General features: G+C 34.7%; 1 protein-coding gene across 1 annotated transcript; it reads left to right on the forward strand.

Annotated features, from left to right (window-relative positions):
- The first annotated feature begins 1,002 nt into the window (after positions 1 to 1,002).
- Positions 1,003 to 20,953, forward strand: LOC107805806 (copal-8-ol diphosphate hydratase, chloroplastic-like). Its single transcript, XM_016629888.2, has 15 exons — positions 1,003 to 1,217; positions 2,921 to 3,004; positions 3,116 to 3,177; positions 4,659 to 4,962; positions 5,638 to 5,821; positions 7,142 to 7,359; positions 7,572 to 7,689; positions 7,801 to 7,916; positions 8,113 to 8,339; positions 8,600 to 8,715; positions 17,832 to 17,930; positions 18,036 to 18,275; positions 18,471 to 18,585; positions 19,137 to 19,331; positions 20,685 to 20,953. Exons 1-15 carry the CDS (start codon positions 1,109 to 1,111, stop codon positions 20,889 to 20,891), a joined length of 2,394 nt encoding a protein of 797 aa, XP_016485374.1. The 5' UTR covers positions 1,003 to 1,108; the 3' UTR covers positions 20,892 to 20,953.
- Positions 20,954 to 21,576: the final 623 nt, after the last annotated feature.

The following is a 21,576-nucleotide window of genomic DNA, read 5'->3' on the forward strand; positions in this document are numbered from 1 at the left end:
GCCGCATAACAACTTGAAATCATAACCTTTTTAGCATTACTATATATTAAGTGGTCATTTCATTATGAGGACTAGGAGAATATTTCTATAAAAAGTTTCGCATAAAATAAGAAATGTTTTATTGGAGAAACCAGAAAACATAAGTCCCACATATTTAATGTTTTGTTTAATTGATTGGGGTATGAAAATATGATTACCAAATACACTAATGTAATGTTTAATTTGCGATATTAACTAAGACCCATAATAGTTTATGTAAAAATCTATATGTTATTTCAGTGGAAGAGCAAGGATTTTAATTATAGAAATTAAAAATATAAATAACTAAATACACAAATAAGCTTAAATATTATTTTCACGTGTCGTACAACATAACCTTTTGTTGGACAATTGTTACCCTTCTACTTATGTTACTTCTTTTGAGTTTTCTTATAGATGTGCCTATTTAGCTCTTTTTACATATAATACTAATAATAACTCTAAGAACTAGAAAGAAACCTGAAGAATGAACTGCCATATCTTCTGCTTAATCTTTTACGTTAAAGGCATGTATGAAGAGAAACTCGTCCTCCATCTATACTATTTTGTATCTATTATATTTGGATTAAATTTGTAGTGCCCATCTAATACCTAAAGGAGCTGAAATAGACCCAACAATATCTTTGGGAGTTTGAAACGAAAATTTAATTATACCGCTATGACAATAAAAATGAGATAGTACAACTTTATTGCCTTATCTATGCAATTGAGCCCACGCATAACACGGGCTAATCGTAATTAGTCCATAAAAAAACACAAGAATTAGCCGTTCTAAAGTTTACTACTTTCACAAAATCTAGCAAAAGTTATAGAGGGCGTTTGACAATTAAATTCATGCAAAGATTCGAAAACAATCAATACGGAATTAGGCTAAAGAGTCGAGAATTTAATATTTGCCCTTCATCAAGACGCAATATATAAATAAGCCTGCACGCTGCGACAACTCAAACCATTTCCAATATTGCCTCACAAGTCAGTAATGCCCTTTCCTCTCTCAAACGTTCATTGTCTTTATCTCCCTTCCCCAACTCTCAGAAGAATGAAAAATGATTAAAAATTAAATTAGAAAATGCAAGTCATAATTACATCAAGTCACAGGCTTTTCTGCCATCTTCATCAACTTAAGAGTCCTACATCATTGTCTGCACAACAAGCGGAGTTTAAAAAACATGGACCCGGTAAGTTACTTTTTCTATGCAGGATTTAACTTATATCTACTAACACTGCAAAGAAATGGAGTTTACACTAACTTGGATCCCTTACGCGAATTATCCCTTCATTCTAAGTTATGTGAACCTATTTGATTAGGCACATCGGTAAAGAAATAAAGGAGGACTTTTAAAATTTGTGGTCGTAAACAAGCCATAATATTTATATGACTATAATCTTTTGAAACTTGTGGTGTTAAATATGTTAGAGTATTTATGTAGCTACAAAAGTTTCTCACTGAGGGAATAATTGGAAGGTTAAGTTTTATGAAATTCCAATTTAAAAAGAAGTCATTCTTTTTTGAATGGACCAAAAAAGAAATAAGTTCATAGTACAAAATTTCATATGATGGATTGGAACTTAGATGTAAACATATTTCCCACTGTTATGGAATGGTTGATTTCTTTTAGTAATAGAATTTCAGAACATGTTGAGTCGAAATTGTTCTCTGTCCTGTACTTTTGTCTTTCATTCGGCCCGCTTGTGAGAAGAAACTCAATCTCCAACAGTTTAGTTTTTAATTAATTTTAATCAGAAAATTGTCTTGTTTTGCACTTTTCGTCTTTGAGTTAGTAATAAAGTACGCAAATGGTATTATGATGAAGATATCACGCTTCACCTAGGTTATTCATTCAAAATTTCAAATTTAATTTTAGCTTGAACAATTACTGAGAAGTAGCATCTGTCCGATAATTTTTCAACCTAAAAGTTTTATTTTTGAAAATAAACAAAAACAATGTCCAGCACTAATTTATTAACCTGCATTTGCTCATAATGACTAGCTTACCTTATTGTCTCTTATGCTATAGATCACCAATTATTAATATATCACAGCAAACCTCCTTTTGAATTTAATGGTCAGCGGATCATGCATGGGCCAGACCTAATTATCTCCCAAAGATTTTTCTTACTCTGGTTCAACTTTTGGGGCCTCCTGATTGTCTTTATGTATAGGCTTTAACCAAAACGCACTTTCGATGGTTGAATCTTGAACTCGCCTTTATATGATTACTAACATTTCCCTCCTATTTCGATGAGGAATTTTCTGAAGAAAAACTTCAAAATGAACCCCCTTTCAAGTTCAACATTTGTACGTCATTATAAAGCTGGCAGACCTTACTCTTTCAACTATCCAAATTTAAAATTCAAATATATTTTGTATATCAAAGGCACTTAGCCAATAAAGTACAAAAATATCTGAATTTTAATATTTAAACTCTGAGTTTCACTTCGTACAGAAAATGTAGCTGATTTTTTATCATAACAATTCAACTCACCAAGCTGTTTGAATTTTAGAGCCATTATAAACATATGAATTTTAGAGCTATATAATATTATATAGATTAGCGTCAGTGGCGAAGTCAAGATTTTTACTAAGGGGTGTTGCTTATAGTGGAAAATATAATAGTTCGTCGCAGGCAAGAACAAACCTGTGTCACGGGGAGTCAACAGTGAAAAAAATTTGGACAAGAATAGCTCCGCTCCTGAGCGGGAGATACAAGCCCAGTTTTATAAATAAACTGGGCTAAAGTGTTGTATGTATGTGGGTGACAGTTGTCGTATGCGGGTACTACGAGGCCCACGACTGTCATTTACTTACCCCTTGTTATCTCAATAGTAGTATAACTAATTAATTACTATGCCGTTTCATTTTTATTTGATATATTTACAGGAAATTGGTTGTTCCAAACTGAAGGCTCACTTCTATATAAACCACTTCGTCTCAATTGTGCACCTAGCGATGCAAGTTATCTCGGTATGATCATTTCAACTGTGCAAGATATATAATACATTAAACAATTGCCTAAGGAATTGTTCACAACCACAAAGCAAGTTTTGATAAATCAGCTACACGCACTTTTTGCAGGTAATGTGATTGAGTACTTAGAATCTAATCGCTCAAACAACTCCGAAGAAAAGGATATTCAGGTGATAAAGAAAATTTTGCCTTAGCATGACTTCTCTTAAATTGGTGACAGAAGTGTTATTTTACGGGGCAAATATATTTTTGAAAAATATTTTCGGATGTTGTGATTGGTGGGTGAAAATAATTTATCTATACTATATTAAAAGCACGAAGCCCCTTAGCGAAATATCGTTCGCCTTTTTAATTACCCTTTTAAAATATGTTTCGTATTGGACAAAATTGTAATTTAAATTACAATCCTAATTTTTAGGACTTTAAAATCAACTACAATTTTGTTTATTTAGCTTTTCCTTATTGAACTAGGTAGAAAATCCTAATATTTAGCCTTTAAAATCAATAAGAGTTTTTCCTTATATAAATTTTCTTATATAAACGTTAGAAACTGCTATTATTTAGCTAAGTTATACAAGTCAAAAACACAATGCTTTTAATAACACAAAAGATCCAAAGCTTACATATGATTTGTTTATTGAAAATAGAATTCTTATTACATAAAGTTATAATTACTGTTGAATATCTTAAGGAGTTGAATTAACAAAAAGACTAAGTTACTTCTTTAATATTGAGAGCAAATAATTAAATCTTTGAAATAATTAATTAGCAAAAGAATTCAAATCAATTTTTTTTTTTCAAATTTATCATATAAGTAAAATTATTTAACAAGTTGAAAAACTCTTAAGATACATAAACTTATTTTTTATAAGAAGTGCACTAGCGGTGAAAGAAATAAAAACTAAAGCAGAATCGATTATAGTGATAAAAATATAAATTTGAAGAAATAAGGATAAAATAGTAGAAGACAAAATATATTATAAATGAGTTGTCAGTTTATTTTGCTTTTTTTCTTGTGTTCAGTAAAAATGGACAATGGTTGTATACTTTTTTATATTATGTTATTCATATTAAAATATTTATTCAACATAAATCATTTATTAAAAATTTACATTGTCGTTACCAATCGTGTAGGATATATACGCCAACCTTTTTCATTCTCAAATTCATAATAGACTAAAAGATTCATTTTTTTTTAAGTTTTGTTATTTGACAAATCTATAAAAATTATGATAAAGGTATTTTTATGTTTTGTGTTTAGTATTAGGTCAGATTAATAACAATAATTTTCATAAGATATTTCACCATCAATCTTCATAAATCACAATAAGACATTGTGAATTTTTATGCGCTAAGATTCTTCGTTTTTTTTGGTCAAAAGTATCTTCATTTTTTGAGATAGGTACATGGAAAAAATTATCATTTCAGGATTTTTTTAACTTTTATTTTATATAATTTAAACAAATATAATACTTACATGTTATTTTTAAAATTATGTATTTAATGATATGGATACACGCGCAAAGCGCATATTCTAAACTAGTATTTAAAAAAGATATATTTGGATAAAAAGGCTAGTACATTTCTTTTAAAAAAAAAAACAATACGACATTTTAAAATGAAATCATAGCATAATTGTTTGTCTGAATAGGTAAACAGAAAAATACAGATCAAAAGTTTGACAGAAGAGATCAAACATATGTTGAATTCGATGGAGGATGGAAGGTCAAGTGTCTTAGCCTATGAAACAGCTTGGGTTTCCTTTATTCCGAATACTACTAATAATCAGAGACCTATGTTTCCATCTTGTCTTGAATGGATTATAGACAATCAACTTTGTGATGGTTCATGGGGAGAGGAGATTGTATTATGCATATATGATCGACTCTTGAACACACTAGCATGCGTTGTTGCATTGACATTATGGAACACATGCCTTCATAAGAGAAACAAAGGTGAACTTAAAACTTATATTTCTTCATCTTCGTGCAAATATGTTACTCTCTCCGTTATAATTTATATTTATGTGAACCTATATTACTAGGCATGAAGTTTAAAAAAAAAAGACTTTTGAAACATGTAGTCCTAAACAAGTCATAATAGTTGTGTGAATATAATTCTTTTGAAACCTATCATCTTAAACGTATCAAATTTGTGTGTTTGTGTGGCTCTAAAAGCCTTTTATTAAGGGTATAGTGGAAAGTTCAAGTTAAATTATTTTCAAATTTGAAAAGGATTCATTATTTTTGGAACGGACTAAAAGAAATAAATTCAAATAAACTAGAACAGAAGGAGTACTATATATTACTCAGTATTTAACATGATTTTTACGTTATTCTCGTCGAATTTAAGTTATATGCATACACTTTCTCCTAACACATTTACACAATCAAATCGCTCAGGTATTTATAGGGAAATTTTCGTGATAAGCATTAATTTGTCGGCAACTTTATAAAAATAGTAATGGATTGAATAGCCTAAATAACATTCTAATTACTTACACCAAACCAAATAGTTTATTCTAGTAAAATATCGAGTACTTATAAAATTTTACTAGTTTCGTAAGCTCCTTAGCTTTTAGTATCTAACCAATACTTGCATGCTTACAATGGGCCATTCTTGTTTCCTAGGAGTGATCTTTATCAAAGAAAACTTAATGAAGCTAGAGACGGAGGAAGTTGAACATATGACTTGTGGATTTGAACTTGTGTTTCCTGCTCTCCTTGAGAAAGCGAAACAATTAGGCATTGACATTCCGTATGATGCTCCAGTGTTAAAGGATATTTATGTAAGGAGAGAAGTAAAGTTTACAAGGTAAATTCACTACTCCTTTTTCATCTTAGCGTTATCCTAATAACTTCAATTGGCACGAACGTGGATCCAAGATTTTAATTTACCGGTCCAATCTATAAGATTTCAGCATCATAGTCATTGTACTTTTTTCTTATGGATTCAGAATGTAATATTTATTGAAATTACGGTAAAGGTCCAAATATGCCCTTGTGCTATATGAAATTGAACACAACTACCCTTCGTTAATACTTTAGCCCATATATGCCCTTACCATCACATAGTTGGTCCATTTATGCCCTAGCAGTCACATAGTTGGTTCATATATGTCCTTTTCGAAACGGAATCCACCCAAACTAATTAGCTCTTTCTTTAATTGTACTAAAGTACATTACAAACACTATTTCCTTTTTATTTGTACTTTTTTTCCTTTACCGTTCTCTTTTCTTTCTTCTTTTTTCTTTTCTTCTCTTTTTTTTCCTTTTTCTTTCTCCCATATCCGATTTCCTCCATTGGTGATGCCTTCTCCATTTTCGTTACCAATTTTACGTGATTTTATTCCTAAAAATCAAACCTACACCACCAAAATCTTCATAGCGAGAAGGCTCTGGTTCTTCTGAAAAGAAGGAGATGAAAATTGTTGGAGAAATTTCGATGGTGTTAATTTGGTGAAGGTGGGATATGGTTATTCAAATTTTGAAGGTGTTGTTCACTGTGGAGCTTCAAATCTGAAGGGAACATGACCTTTAAAATCCGAATAACCATATCCTACCTTCACCCAATTAACACCACCGAAAACATTTCTCCGACAATTTTCATCTCCTTTATGTCAGAAGAACTTGTGGGGTTTGTGATATTAAAATTAGCAGGAATTCATGAGTTTTGTCAAGTGAAATTGGTGAAGAAAATGGAGAAGGCATCAGCAATAGAGGAACTCGAATATGGGAGAAAGAAAAAGAAAAAAAAAAGAGAAGAAAAAACAACAAAAGAAAAGAGAAAGGTAAAGAAAAAAAGGTACTAATAAAAAGGAAATAATATTTGTAATACACTTTAGTATAATTAACGAAAGAGCTAATTAGTTTGGATGGATTCCCTTTCAAAAAGGGCATATATTGACCAACTATGTGAGGGTAAGGGCATACATGAGCTAAAGTATTAACGAAGGGCAAATGTGCTCAATTTCGTATAGTACAAAGGCATATTTGGACCTTTTCCGTTGAAATTATAGTGATTTTTCACAAATATATCTATATTCCGTAAAAAAAAATTTATTAGATTTAATTGTTGAACCCATTGGTCAGAGGATCCTTCCTTCCGTGAATAATATACATTTTTGTTTTGTAGAATTCCTAAAGATGTTATCCATACGATTCCGACAACAGTGTTGTTTTCATTAGAAGGATTAAGGGACGACTTGGACTGGCAAAGGCTTTTGAAGCTTCAAATGCCTGATGGTTCATTCTTAACATCCCCTGCTTCCACTGCCTTTGCATTCATGGAAACAAATGATGAAACGTGTTTGGCATATCTTCAAAACGTTGTTCAAAAGTGTAATGGAGGAGGTACCTAGAATATTCCTTTGTCCAATAATGTTACATAACATGAACAATTTCGAAAAATTGTACTACTTCTGTTTCAATTTATGTAAAAGCATTTCATTTTATGTCTAATTACAAGCTTTTAAGCAACACAAATAACGTTTAAGCAATACAAATAGAATGATAAGACCACAAGTTTTAAATAACGTTTACATCCTTACATGCAATATGTTTAGCGCGACAATACCCACTCGACATAGTAACGCGACTTTGGGCGATTGATCGATTACAACGCCTTGGAATCTCTTATTATTTTGCGGAAGAGTTCAAGGAACTTTTGGATCATGTGTTCAGGTAAACAAGGAGCAATATAATTCTTCTCCATTTGCTTCACACTATTAAGAGTATGAAATTATCAATTTTGAGCAATTTATGTGACAAGTCTTATTTATTGTTGAACTACAGATACTGGGACGAGGAGAATGGAATTTTCTGTGGAAGGAATTCAAACTTTTTTGATGTTGATGATACATGCATGGCTATAAGGTTGCTAAGGTTACATGGGTATGATGTTAGTCCAGGCAAGTCAATGGAAAATGAGTTCCTCAGTGATTTCGCAATACTATAAGTCGCAATAATGAACCATTCAAAATATCTAAAAAGCATATGAAAAAATCACGGTCACAAAAAAACTCGTTTGACTCTCAAAATTCGAACTCTGCCAAATACAATAGCATTTACTGGTGGCTTAATCTATTTTTTTATTATCTGTCACAGAAGCGCTAAACAATTTTAAAGATGGTGATCAATTCTTTTGCCAAAGAGGTGAAGTGGACGGGTCACCATCACATATGTTTAATCTCTATAGATGTTCCCAAGTATTATTCCCAGGAGAAAAGATACTTGAAGAGGCAAAGAATTTCACTTACAACTTCTTACAGCAATGTCTAGCAAACAATCAATGCTTAGACAAATGGGTCATAGCCAAGGACATCCCCGGGGAGGTAAATAATGAGCAAAGATTTTAAGTTCTACATGTAATCATCCATAGAAAATGCGATTAGCAACATGGAAAATATGGGAAATTAACTACCTGTTAGAATACCTTACAACACACTAATAGTAAAATTCTTTACGCATGCAGTACATATAAGTTAAATCCATGAGAAATAAACTACTCATTTTGAAGAACTGCAATATGCGATACTCTTTATGTTTTACCTTGCATATTTTACCAAAAATCTTGTAAAACATTCATTTATAGATAAGGTATGCACTTGAATTTCCATGGTATGCTAGCTTGCCTCGGGTGGAAGCTAGGCTTTATATAGAACAGTATGGTGGTGCAGATGATATTTGGATTGGCAAAACGTTATTCAGGTAACACTTTTATTTTCTAGTCAATAAACTGTTCTATGTTAGTTTTCATTTGATTTTACTATACATAAGTAGTTACACAAATAAGAGAGTATTTAACTTGGTAAAACTACAAAATTATAGTCTAACCAACTCTTGTCTCTTGGTACTTCAAACAAATAAATGTTATCATAATTGCCTCAGGAAGACTTAAATTGATGTGTGTGATTATCTCATCTAAATTTCAATTTGGTAAAGACCACAATTTTATTTGCTTAATTTGTCTAATTAGTTCTGTATACTCACCTCACCAGCGGAAATGATTTTTCTTCTGGCCAAGCATGTGAAAAGTTTTCTTCAATAACAGGTGTCGGTGAAATTCAAATTTAGGATCTTTGCATGTTATAATGCTATGTTTATGTCACGACCCTAAACTCGGACCCGATCGTGATGGCGTCTCTCATGAAGACAAGGCCATCCGATACTTTTCCATTTCAATTTTAAGAAATTAAACAATAAGTGTTAAGTCTTAAACACGATAAAATCCCAAATGATAAGTAGTGAACATTACAGTTTGCGGAAATAAAACTCAACATAGTCTGGTACCGGGGTGTCACCAGTCATGAGAATCTATCAATTTAATACAAGTCTGAAGTGTCTACAAAGCTATTATAGAATCGCTGAAAGAGAATGAAATGAGATAAAGGGGGGAAGCACTGGGCTGCGGACACCGAGCAGCTACCTCGTGAACTCCGAAATCTGTCGGGAGCTCTCAACTCTCGCAAGCAGGATCTGCAATGCCTGAATCTGCACACGGAGTGCAGGGAGTAATGTGAGTACTCCAACTCAGTGAGTAATAATCATAAATAAAGACTGAGAAATATGAAATCACGTAAGCACATAACAAGCTATAAGGAAGTAGTAAAAGCCAGCAAAATAGTGAAACAATACAGATGTGTAAAATCACTAAGTTCAGTTTAAACTTCATAAAATGTCTTTTTAACAAGTTAAGCAAGTAAGTGACAGGCAATTAGGAAAGATAAACACATAAAGGATCGCCCCTCGGGCACAGTGACAACAAATCCGCCTCTCGGGCAATATCTCAGAAACAATACCAGCCCTTTCGGGCTATATATCACATCACAATGGGTACCCGCGATTACTGGGGGTGTGCAGACTTCTGGAGGGGCCCCTTACAGCCCAAGCGCAATATCAAGCCATCTCGTGGCATCATCACTAGGCTCTCAGCCTCATATCAACAAGCTACCTCGCGGCGTACAAATCTCATGCCCTCGGCCTCAAAATCATAATCCGGTGTTTCCTCACAACATAGGCCCTCGGCCTTACTTAGTCAAAAATCCTCACAAGCCACTCGGATAATAGTAAAACATGATTCTCAGCCCAAAGTATCATTTAATAGATTATTTAAGTGTTAAAACAGAGTAAACATGGTTGAGTTATGAAAAATAGTAGAATATAACATGACTGAGTTCAAGTATAAAGTCAAAATAGTGAGAAAATATCAATAAAAATCCCCTAAGGATTCAAATAGTTGGCACGAGGTCCAAATATGGGATTACGCCCAAAACATGATGATAGCAAATAGATTTCAGTCAAATACGCGGTAAAATAGTCATTTGGGACGGACTAAGTCACAATCCCCAACAGTGCATGACCCCACACTCGTCATCAAGCATGTGCGTCACCTCAATATAGAAAACGTTGTGTAATTCGGGGTTTCATACCTTTAGGACATCATTTACTATCATTACTCACCTCGATCCGGTCCAAACTCTAGCCTGCAAGGCCTTTGCCCTCACAAATCGACCTCCGGATGCTCCAAATCTAGCCACAATCAGTATATAATCATTAAAATATGCTAAGGGAATAAAGCCCACTCGAGAATATCCAATTTCCATCAAAAATCTCAAAATTGCTAAAATCCGGCCCCCGGGCCCACATCTCGGATTCCAATAAAATTTACATCAATAGGTTCCTTATCTTCCCACGAGTTCATACATATCAAAAGTACCAAAATCCAACCACAAACGACCCCTTAAATCCCAAATCCTAGGTCTCCAATTACAAGCCCTAGTTCTTCAATGCTATGCTTAAATTCCATGATTAATTAGGTAGAATTCACACAAGAATCGAGCATTGAGTTCAAAAATCTTACCTCCAAGTGTTATCTCTTGAATTCCTCTTCAAATCCTCTCACAAATCTCCAAAATTACCCAAAAATGGTGAAAGTTAGCCCTAAAATCGTGGACAATGGTTTTTTAAACATTATGTCCAGGCATCAAAAACCTTTTTCGCGAACGCGGTCAAAGCCTCGCGTTCGCGAAGCACAAACTCAAGTTTACCAATGCTTCCTTCATCGCGATCGCGACTATCACTAAGCGAACGCGAAAGATTGACTTTATCACTCACTACGAACGCGACACCACATCCTCGAACGCGAAGAACAAACACCCTGGACCCTGCTGCTCACTTTCCTTCTATGCGAACGCGGCATGAACCTCGCGAACGCGATACACAACACCCCAGCCCTTTGCGAACGCGGAGCCTTCATCACGAACGCGAAGGCTAATTCCTCAACCTCACTCGCTAACCCTTCGCGAACGCGGACCTACTCGTGAACGCGAAGGTCAATTTTCCTGCAACCTTTCAACAGTTTTTTTGCAACTTTTCAAAACATGAAATGGCCCGATTGACTACCCGAAACTCACCTGAGGCCCTCAGGACCTCAACCAAACATGCCAACATATCTCATAACATCATTCAAACTTGTTCTAACCTTCGAAGCACTCAAAACAATATCAAAATACCAAATTTGCATCGAATTCAAGCCTAAAAATTCCAAAATCTTCTAAATTACGCTTTTGATAAAAAACACAACCAAACCACGTCCGAATGCCCTGAAATTTTGCACACACATTTAAAATGACACAACGGAACTGCTGCAACTTCTGAAATTCCAATCCGACCCTTATTTCAAAATCTTACTTACCAACCGGAAAAGTCAAAATCTCAATTTCGCCAATTCAAGCCTAAACCTTCCACGGACCTCCAAAATGCATTCCGATCATGCTCCTAAGTCCCAAATCACCTAACGGAGCTAACCAAATCATAAAATTTCCAATCCAAGATCATAGACAAACAAGTCAAAACTTGATCAAACCTTTCAAATTTCAAGCTTCATACTAAGAATTGTTCTTCCAAATTCCTTCTGATTACCCTGAAAACCAAAACCAACGATTTACATAAGTCATAATACATCACACGGGGATATTTATGCCCGAGAACTGGCGAGCGAAGTGCAAAAGCAAAATGACCGGTCGGGTCGTTATAGTTTAACTGTGTGATCATACCATAAAAAATTCATGTGATTAGACATAACACACTCAAATTTATTTAATGACGCCTTGAGGGCCAATATTTATCTAATTGGCTTCAGTGCCAATATATATATATATATATATTTAAAATTATGGGATCATGTTACTATTTGTCGCAATTTTAGTAGATTTCTATGCAAAATTTATATTTACATCGAAAGTGTTGAATGGCAGAAATCCCACATCATTGAAGTACCAATTTTGGTTGGTACTTCACCCTATAAAAGGAGGCCTAATGTTTAGGATTTAAACACACCTCTCATTTGCTTTCTTATCTTCTTAAGGCATTTGTATCTTCTCTCTTTAGTATTATTTCACTTGTATTTTTGAAGTGGAATAAAATATTGGTTGTGTCCGAGGAGTAGGCAAAATAGCCGAACCTCGTAAATTCTGGTGTTCCTTTTATTGTTGCTTTATTGTCTTATTTATTATTTGGTGGCTGTCATAATTTTTGGTATAGTAGTTGTGACTTATTCACACTATATACATTTGGCTTCCGCATAAATTGGTATCAGAACCAAGGTACTTTCTAAGTATGCTCTGTGGTTGCAGCATAGTCTGATCTTCCACATCAGAAAAGAGTTATCTTGATAATTGAGTCAAGGTTCAGTCTGAGTATGCTCTGTGGTTGCAGCTTAGTCTGATCTTCCACACTAGAAAGGAAATAATCTTGATTTTTGTCGTCAACTATTAAATAATATTTGTGTCAAATATGAGAGACAATAAACAAGAAGAATCTACATCAAGTGTCAACAATACGTCATCATTGGCATCTTCGCTTATGACAAGAATTGTGTCAAATGCGAAATTTGCGGTAGAAATTTTTGACGGATCAGGATATTTTGGGATGTGGCAAGGCGAGGTTCTAGATGTCCTTTTTCAACACGGGCTAGATCTTGTCATTGAAGACAAAAGACCAAATGTTATTGGAGAAGAAGATTGGAGAATTATCAACCGTGTTGCTTGCGGTACCATTCGATCCTACCTTGGTAGAGAGCAGAAATATCCATACACAAAGGAAGCTTCTGCAAGTAAATTATGGAAAACACTGGAGGATAAATTTTTGAAGAAAAACAATCAAAATAAATTGTACATGAAGAAGAGACTGTTTCACTTCACCTATGTTCCTGGTACCACGATGAATGAACATATCACCAGTTTCAATAAGTTGGTCACAGATTTGCAAAATATGGATACAACTTATGATGATGGTGACTTGGCCTTGATGTTGTTGGCGTCACTTCCTGATGAGTACGAGTACCTTGAAACTACTCTACTCCATGGAAATGACGAAGTTTCTCTCAGAGAAGTTTGTTCGGCTTTGTACATCTATGAACAAAGAAAGCGAGAAAAACAGAAGGGCGGAGAAGGAGAAATACTATTTGTAAGGGGTCGTCCTCAAAATTAAACGAGAATAAAGAAGGGAAGATCCAAGTCAAGATCCAGACCCAGCAAAGATGAATGTGCCTTTTGTCGAGAAAAGGGGCACTGGAAGAAAGACTGTCCGAAGTTGAAGAATAAGGCCAAACATAACAATGGAAAGGCCATTATGGATTCAAATGTAGCTGATTGTGATGATTCAGACTTCTCATTAGTTACAACAGAGTCATCAACATCATCAGACATATGGTTGATGGACTCGGCTTGTAGCTATCATATGTGTCCCAATAGGGACTGGTTCGTGGAATTTCAAGAAGGAAAATATGGAGTCATCCACACAGCGGACAACAGCCCTCTTACCTCATATAGAATTGGTTCAATACGATTAAGGAACCATGATGGAATGATCAGAACATTAACAGATGTTCGATATGTACCGGATTTGAAGAAGAATCTCATCTCTGTAGGAGCACTAGAATCAAAAGGGTTCAAATTCATTGCAGAAAATGGAGTGATGAGAGTATGCTCTGGTGCACTAGTGGTAATGAAGGCCAATCGGAAGAACAATAACATGTACCGTTATCGCGGTAGTACAATTATTGGGACAGCGATAGTAACATCCAGTGACGACAAAGAGGCAGAAGCAACCAAGCTATGGCATATGCGCTTGGGACATGCTGGAGGAAAATCCTTGAAAACTCTATCAGATCAAGGATTGTTAAAAGGAGTAAAGACTTTCAACTTGGAGTTTTGTGAGCATTGTGTCAAAGGGAAACAGACAAGGGTTAAATTTTGTACAGCGATCCATAATACTAGAGGCATTTTGGATTATGTACACTCTGATGTTTGGGGTCCTTCCAAAACACCTTCATTGGGTGGGAAGCACAATTTTGTAACCTTTGTTGATGATTTTTACCGAAGAGTGTGGGTGTATACAATGAAAAGCAAAGATGAAGTGCTGGGAATTTTTCTCAAATGGAAGACGATGGTGGAGAATCAAACAGGCATGAGGATCAAGTGTATTCGCACAGACAATGAAGGTGAATACAAAAATGATCATTTCAATAAGGTCTGTGAAAATAATGGCATCGTCCGACACTTCACTGTTAGACATGCACCACAACAGAATGGAGTGGCAGAACGTATGAACCGGACCTTGCTGGAGAAGGTACGGTGTATATTGTCCAATGCTGGCTTGGGCAAATAATTTTGGGCTGAGGCAATTACATATGCATGCCACCTCGTTAATCATCTATCATCTGCTGCTATTGATGGCAAGACACCATTTGAAAAATGGTATGGAAAGCCTGCTGTAGATTATGACTCTTTGCACGTGTTTGGCTCAACTGCATATTATCATGTGACAGAGTTAAAATTGGATCCAAGGGCAAAGAAGGCTATTTTTATGGGAATTACTTCTGGAGTCAAAGGATATCGCTTATGGTGTCCTATGACAAAGAAAGTAATATACAGCAGGGATGTTACCTTTGATGAATCTGCTATGGTAAATAAGGTAACAAAAGATACCAAACAAAATGAAGGTGCTTCTAAGCAGGTGGAGTTTGAGGGAAATTTTTTTTTCCTACACAAGAAGCAGAGGAGGAGACAAATGAAGATTATCCTCTGGAAGGAGAGCCAGTAGAGGAGATTCCAACTCAGGAACCTCAACAACAACTTGAATCAATAGCAACTAGTAGGCCAAAAAGGACAATAACGAAACCTGTTCGTATCATAGAGATGGTTGCTTGTGCAACCTCAATTGTAGCTGATGATGTTCCTACCACTTATAAAGATGCAGTCCAAAGTTTAGAAGAAGATAAGTGGAGGATTGCCATGAATGATGAAATACAGTCCCTTCATCAGAATCATACATGGAGATTGGCCAATCTCCCAAAGGGAAAGAAAGCAATTAGGTGCAAATGAGTATTTGCAAAGAAGGAAAGATTTCCTAACCAAGTAGATATTCGCTACAAAGCAAGATTGGTGGCCAAAGGATATGCTCAAAAGGAGGGAACTGATTACAATAAAGTATTTTCTCTAGTTGTAAAACATTCCTCCATTAGAATTATGTTGGCTTTGGTAGCACAATTAGATTTGGAACTAGTTCAGATGGATGTAAAAACTGCTTTTTACATGGAAACTTGGAGGAGGAAATCTACATGACTCAGCCAGAAGGATTCAAAGTTGCTGGAAACGAAAATATGGTGTGCAAACTTGAAAAATCGTTGTACGGATTGAAACAATCTTCTAAACAATGATACAAGCGATTTGACGAGTTTATGTTGCGACAAGGGTACAAGAGAAGCAAATACGATCATTGTGTGTATTTGCGCAAGCTTAAAGATGGTTCCTTTGTATATCTTCTCCTATATGTTGATAGCTTCCAAGAATTCAGAAGAAATTGATAAGTTGAAGATTCAACTGAATAAGGAGTTCGAGATGAAGGATCTGGGTGAGGCAAAGAAAATTCTTGGCATGGAGATAATAAGATATAGACGTTCAAAGAAACTCTGTTTATCTCAGAAAGAATATTTGAAAAGAGTACTACAACGTTTTGGCATAGATGAAAAGACTAAGCCAGTTAGTACTCCACTTGCTCCCCATTTTAAGCTAAGTAATACTATGTCGCCAAAGGATGAAGCTGAACGAGAGTATATGTCAAAGGTACCATACGCAAATGTTGTTGGTAGCTTGATGTATGCAATGGTCTGTACGAGACCTGACATTTCACAAGCTGTTGGAGTTATTAGCAGATATATGCATAATCCAGGAAAGGAGCATTGGCAAGCTGTGAAGTGGATTCTACGGTATATTCATAATACTGTAGATGTTGGGTTCGTTTTTGAGCAGGAATGCAATCAGTCTGTAATTGGATATTGTGACTCAGATTTTGCGGGTGATCTGGACAAACGAAGATCAACTACTGGTTATGTGTTTACTTTTGCAAAGGCACCAGTTAGTTGGAAGTCTACTTTGTAGTCAACAGTTGCTTTGTCTACAACAGAGGCAGAGTACATGGCTATTACAGAGGCTGTGAAGGAGGCAATTTGGCTTCAAGGGTTGCTAAAGGAGCTTGGTGTTGAACAAAAAAAATCACAATTTTTTGTGATAGTCAAAGTGCTATTCAATTAGCGAAGAACCAAGTTTATCATGCAAGGACGAAACACATTGATGTTCGGTATCATTTTGTATGAGAAATCATAGAAGAAGGTGGAGTCACAGTGAAGAAAATTCATACTACAGAGAATCCTGCTGATATGCTAACAAAAGTGGTAACTGCGGTCAAGTTTCAACATTGGTTGGATTTGATCAACATTGTTGAACACTGAAGATTGAAGATGAAGACACAACTAAAATTTTGTTATTGAGAGAAAATTGAAGATATGAAATTTTGCCAAGGTGGAGATTTGTTGAATGGCAGAAATTCCACATCGGTGAAGTACCAATTTTGGTTGGTACTTCACCCTATAAAAGGAGGCCTAATATTTAGGATTTAAACACACCTCTCATTTGCTTTCTTATCTTCTTAAGGCATTTGTATCTTCTCTCTTTAGTATTATTTCACTTGTATTTTTGAAGTGGAATAAAATATTGGTTGTGTCCGAGGAGTAGGCAAAATTAGCCGAACCTTGTAAATTCTGGTGTTCCTTTTATTGTTGCTTTATTGTCTTATTTATTATTTGGTGGCTATCATAATTTTTGGTATAGTAGTTGTGACTTATTCACACTATATACATTTGGCTTCCGCAACAGAAAGATCTGCCCCTGCCACACACAAACTGTTAGGATTGAAAAATCAGGTGTCATGCGGAAGCTAGCAAAGCAAACCTTCAACGACGATAAATCCAACAACAAAAGAGAAATATACCAAAAGAGACACAAACATTTCACGTGATTTGGTCAACTGACCTAAGTCCACAAATGGAGATAAGCAATCCACTATATAAAAGAGAGTATAAAATATCGAGAGAACAACCTCACGAAGAGACAAACACAAGTGATACACTAACACTACACGACTCTCAAATCCCATATGGCTACATTGTGGATGCTACTGAATGAGAAGGATGAATCTTCAATTAAGAGAACTCCAAAGCTTTTCCTACAAGAAAAGATACTAGCTAAATATGAGAGATTTGTAATTTTCTTCTACATGAAGAAAAATCCAATTAAGGTAAACATGTTGCCCTTTACTTCAACAAATAGAAAAATCAAATATGATGAGAAATTATGGCAAACCTCTAACACAAACGGCTAGCATTAAGGTTTTAGGAGCAATCCTAAGTTACACATAATAAAGTCGAAAACGCCCAAAGTATGTGGTTGCCTAATTGGAAATTTGTTAATCTTTTGCCCATGCAGAATGCCCGATATCAGCAACAATGTTTATTTACAAGCTGCAAAATTGGATTACAATAGATGCCAAAGTCAACATCGATTTGAATGGCTGATTATGCAACAGTATGCGCTTGAAACTTTCTTATATAGTTGTACTAAACTTTATAAACAATCAAAATATTTAGCTTTTTTATCTTCTTTATTAATTTGCGTTCATAACATGAATAGGTGGTTTGAAAAGTGCAACTTCCAACAATTTGGAATAAGCAAAAAGTACCTCTTAGTTTCTTATTTCTTAGCTGCTGCAAGTATATTTGAAGTCGAGAAGTCAAGAGAACGACTTGCATGGGCTAAATCTCGTATAATATGTAAGATGACTACATCTTACTACAATGAAAAAGCCACAACTTGGACCACTGGGAATTCATTGTTGATGGAATTCAAGGATTATCCGAGCAGAAATAATGGGTAAGTATATATAAAATGATTAGCTTATGTATGAAGATATTCCTATATCTCTCGCAACAATTAGTTGGAAACAAATTTATAAAATATACATGGCAAGTTGCACACATTCTCATTTCTCACAACAAATATTTAATTGGTACTTCGGTTTTTATATTTACAGAAGTTATTTCGCTTTTTTTGCCCCCTCTGTTGCAGTAATGAAACAAAAGAGATCATAGTTCTCAACAATCTTCATCAGTTTTTGCACCAACTCTCGGAAGAGACTTTTGAAGACCAAGGCAAAGACATCCATCACCAACTACAAAAAGCAGTGAGTATACAAGGATTCCTTCTTATTCTAACAATCAGTGGCATGTACAGAAAATTTTGTAAGCGATGTCACCATTTGAAAAAGTAAACGAATGAATAAATTATTATAACAATAAGTGGTGTAATTTTTATAATTTTACCTAATATTTTTATTTTTCTTATTATCTACCATATATATTAAGTAAAAACTTTGATGAAGCGGTGTCACGCAAGGTGCGTACACCCCTAGCAACAATATTGCTAGCTAGTAATTAGATTCATCATTCACTATATCTTTTGAATTATCAAAATAAGTCAAACAGACAAAAATAAATTTGGATTGAGTTATGTATTCAATTGAATCGATTATTTTCAGCTTGAGTTATGTATACATGGGCAAGAAATTAAAGAATCTATGTATACAAAATAAGACCATATATTCGTTCTGAACTCATAAACTCTAAATTTTAGATCCACCTATGCAAATAGAACTACAACCTTAAGACTGACTAATGATGCTACTCTTCAAATTCTTCATATTATTTTTGCTTGCTTGTTTTCTTTTGAGTGTAGTGGGAAACGTGGTTGATGTCTTTGAGGGAAGAAAAGGATACATGCCAAGAAGAAGCAGAGTTGTTAGTGCGCACAATTAACCTTTCTGGCGGCCATATGACACATGATGATATACTATTCGATGCGGACTACAAGAATCTGTCCAATCTTACCAATAAAGTTTGTCACATGCTTAATGAGATCCAAAATGAAAAGGTTAGAAACCATCATAGTCATCTCTTAATTTTCTTTCGAAGTAATTACCCTAACAATCAATTATTTTTCAGTTTGTTCTATTAAGTCATAAAATCATTTTTATAATTTAAAAAAAATCATGTGTGTATTTGGTATGATATGTTTTGTTTCATAATGTTTTGAAAAGTATTTTACCTAGGAAAACAAGTTTCTTAAAAATAAAGAAAATGATTTCCCTGGTGCGAGTAGAGAAAACAAGTTACATATGTAGCTCTCAATGCTGATTGGCCCCCACCCCCACCCCCACTCCCACCCCCAACACTACAACCCTCTCCGGACCCATCCCTGCAACAATCCAGACTTTAGATGGAGTTCCACATCGGTAAAACACAAGAGAGATGCTGGGTTTATAAGTTAACAAGCCTTAGACCCTAGTGATGCGTTTTAAACCCGTGAGGGACTAGGCCCAGAGGGGACAATATCACTAGCGGACGCTGAATCCATAAGAGGGGGTGTATGCAACACCCCAGACTTTAGACAGAGTCTCACATTGGCAAAACACAAGAGAGATGCTGAGTATATAAGTTAACAAGCCTTAGACCCTAGTGACGCATTTTAAAGTCATAAGGGCTTAGACCCAGAACGGACAATATCACTAGCGGGCTGAAATGTTACAACCCCCCGCCTCCACCCTCGACCCTTCCCCCTACGCTTGGGATGCCATATCCCCTCCACGCCACCCCACCACCTCGCTTTAGGTCTATAGTGTTTGCCTAGATTATACGCAAATACATGTGAACAATTTTTTTTGTTTAGTTACCAAACATCAGAAAATAAATAAGAAAACCACTTATTTTTCGAGAAATTTATTTTAGGATTTTTTTGGTGGAGTACATTTTCCTTCATACCAATCATAACCTTTCAATGTATCACTAAAAATAAAAATAAAAATGTCAGAAAAATTATGTTAAATTCAATCCCGTAAACATAAGAAACTCACCTTACATAATATCTATAAAATACAACGCTTTAAAAAACAGAAAATAAAACATTTTCTAACCCATTTAAAAAGTCGTGATGTGTCTCATGGTGGAAGACAACGGGTTTTTGGTTGGATTTCAAAATGATTTTTATAAATATTAGACGGGGCGATATTGATATTAAAAGGTGTGCTGAAGTGGCAGCCTACTTATTTTTTATGGAACCAGATTTAGTATTTTCTTGTATTTTTTTAGTTTTTGTGATACATAAGAACGATTTAGTTATTTTTTCATTTAAATAATTTTATGATTTTGGCACATTAAATCTGTGAAATTGAACAATTCTTTTTTATTTCTATTCTAATTCCTCTATTTAAATCTAAAAAAATGCTAGGTGACTGGAAGCTCAAAGACCACCAATATTGAATTCGACATGCAAGCTCTTGTAAAGTTAGTATTTGGCAACATCTCAAACAACATCAACCAAGATATTAAGCAAATCTTTTTTACAGTTGTTAAGACTTTCTATTACACTGCACACGTTAGTGAGGAAATAATCAACTTTCACATATCCAAGGTACTTTTTCAGCAAGTCCAGTAATATTTTATTGTAGCTGACAGTAATTTTAAAATAAAATATGGTGCTTTCTCTTTAGTTTATTATACTTTGCAACTATAACCGTTAGTTTGAATTGTAACATGTAAAAGTGAAGTTATTAGTGCGTTTTCAAAGTTGGGATGCTAAGATGATTCTACCATAATTTATTATATTTTAATGTCAATTTATTGAATATGTCAAATAAGATATATCTAGCTTAGGTGTTGCATGCTATTTTATGATGCAAAATAGGTATGAACAACGAAAGTAAATTAAATAGCTAGGATCACCTGCATAAGATAGAGACAACACATAGAATATAAATTTATCAAACGCAAAATCGATACTTATATATTAAAGCGTGACAACAATTGGAAAAAAAGCCTCCAAGCACAAAAAAAGCGTCCACAAAATCATCCTCCAGTTCCATAATCTTCTACTGTATTACACGAATAATACCCGAAATTTGTGAAATTCACGCGGGCAAATTTCTCCTAGGAAAAATGTGTAGTAAAATCTCTACCCTCCTTATGGAATAAGACCCTTTTTATAGCCACAAGGTTTAGGGTTTAAAACCCATTTCTACACTATTACGACTTTCTTTTTCACCAAGAAACAATATTACATTTAATTCTTAATTATTCAGGCACAACAATGACCACATATTTTAATTAATTAGACTTCATAT

This window comes from Nicotiana tabacum, chromosome 5, assembly GCF_000715075.1.
Source record: "Nicotiana tabacum cultivar K326 chromosome 5, ASM71507v2, whole genome shotgun sequence".
In the NCBI taxonomy this organism is placed as follows: Eukaryota; Viridiplantae; Streptophyta; class Magnoliopsida; order Solanales; family Solanaceae; genus Nicotiana; species Nicotiana tabacum.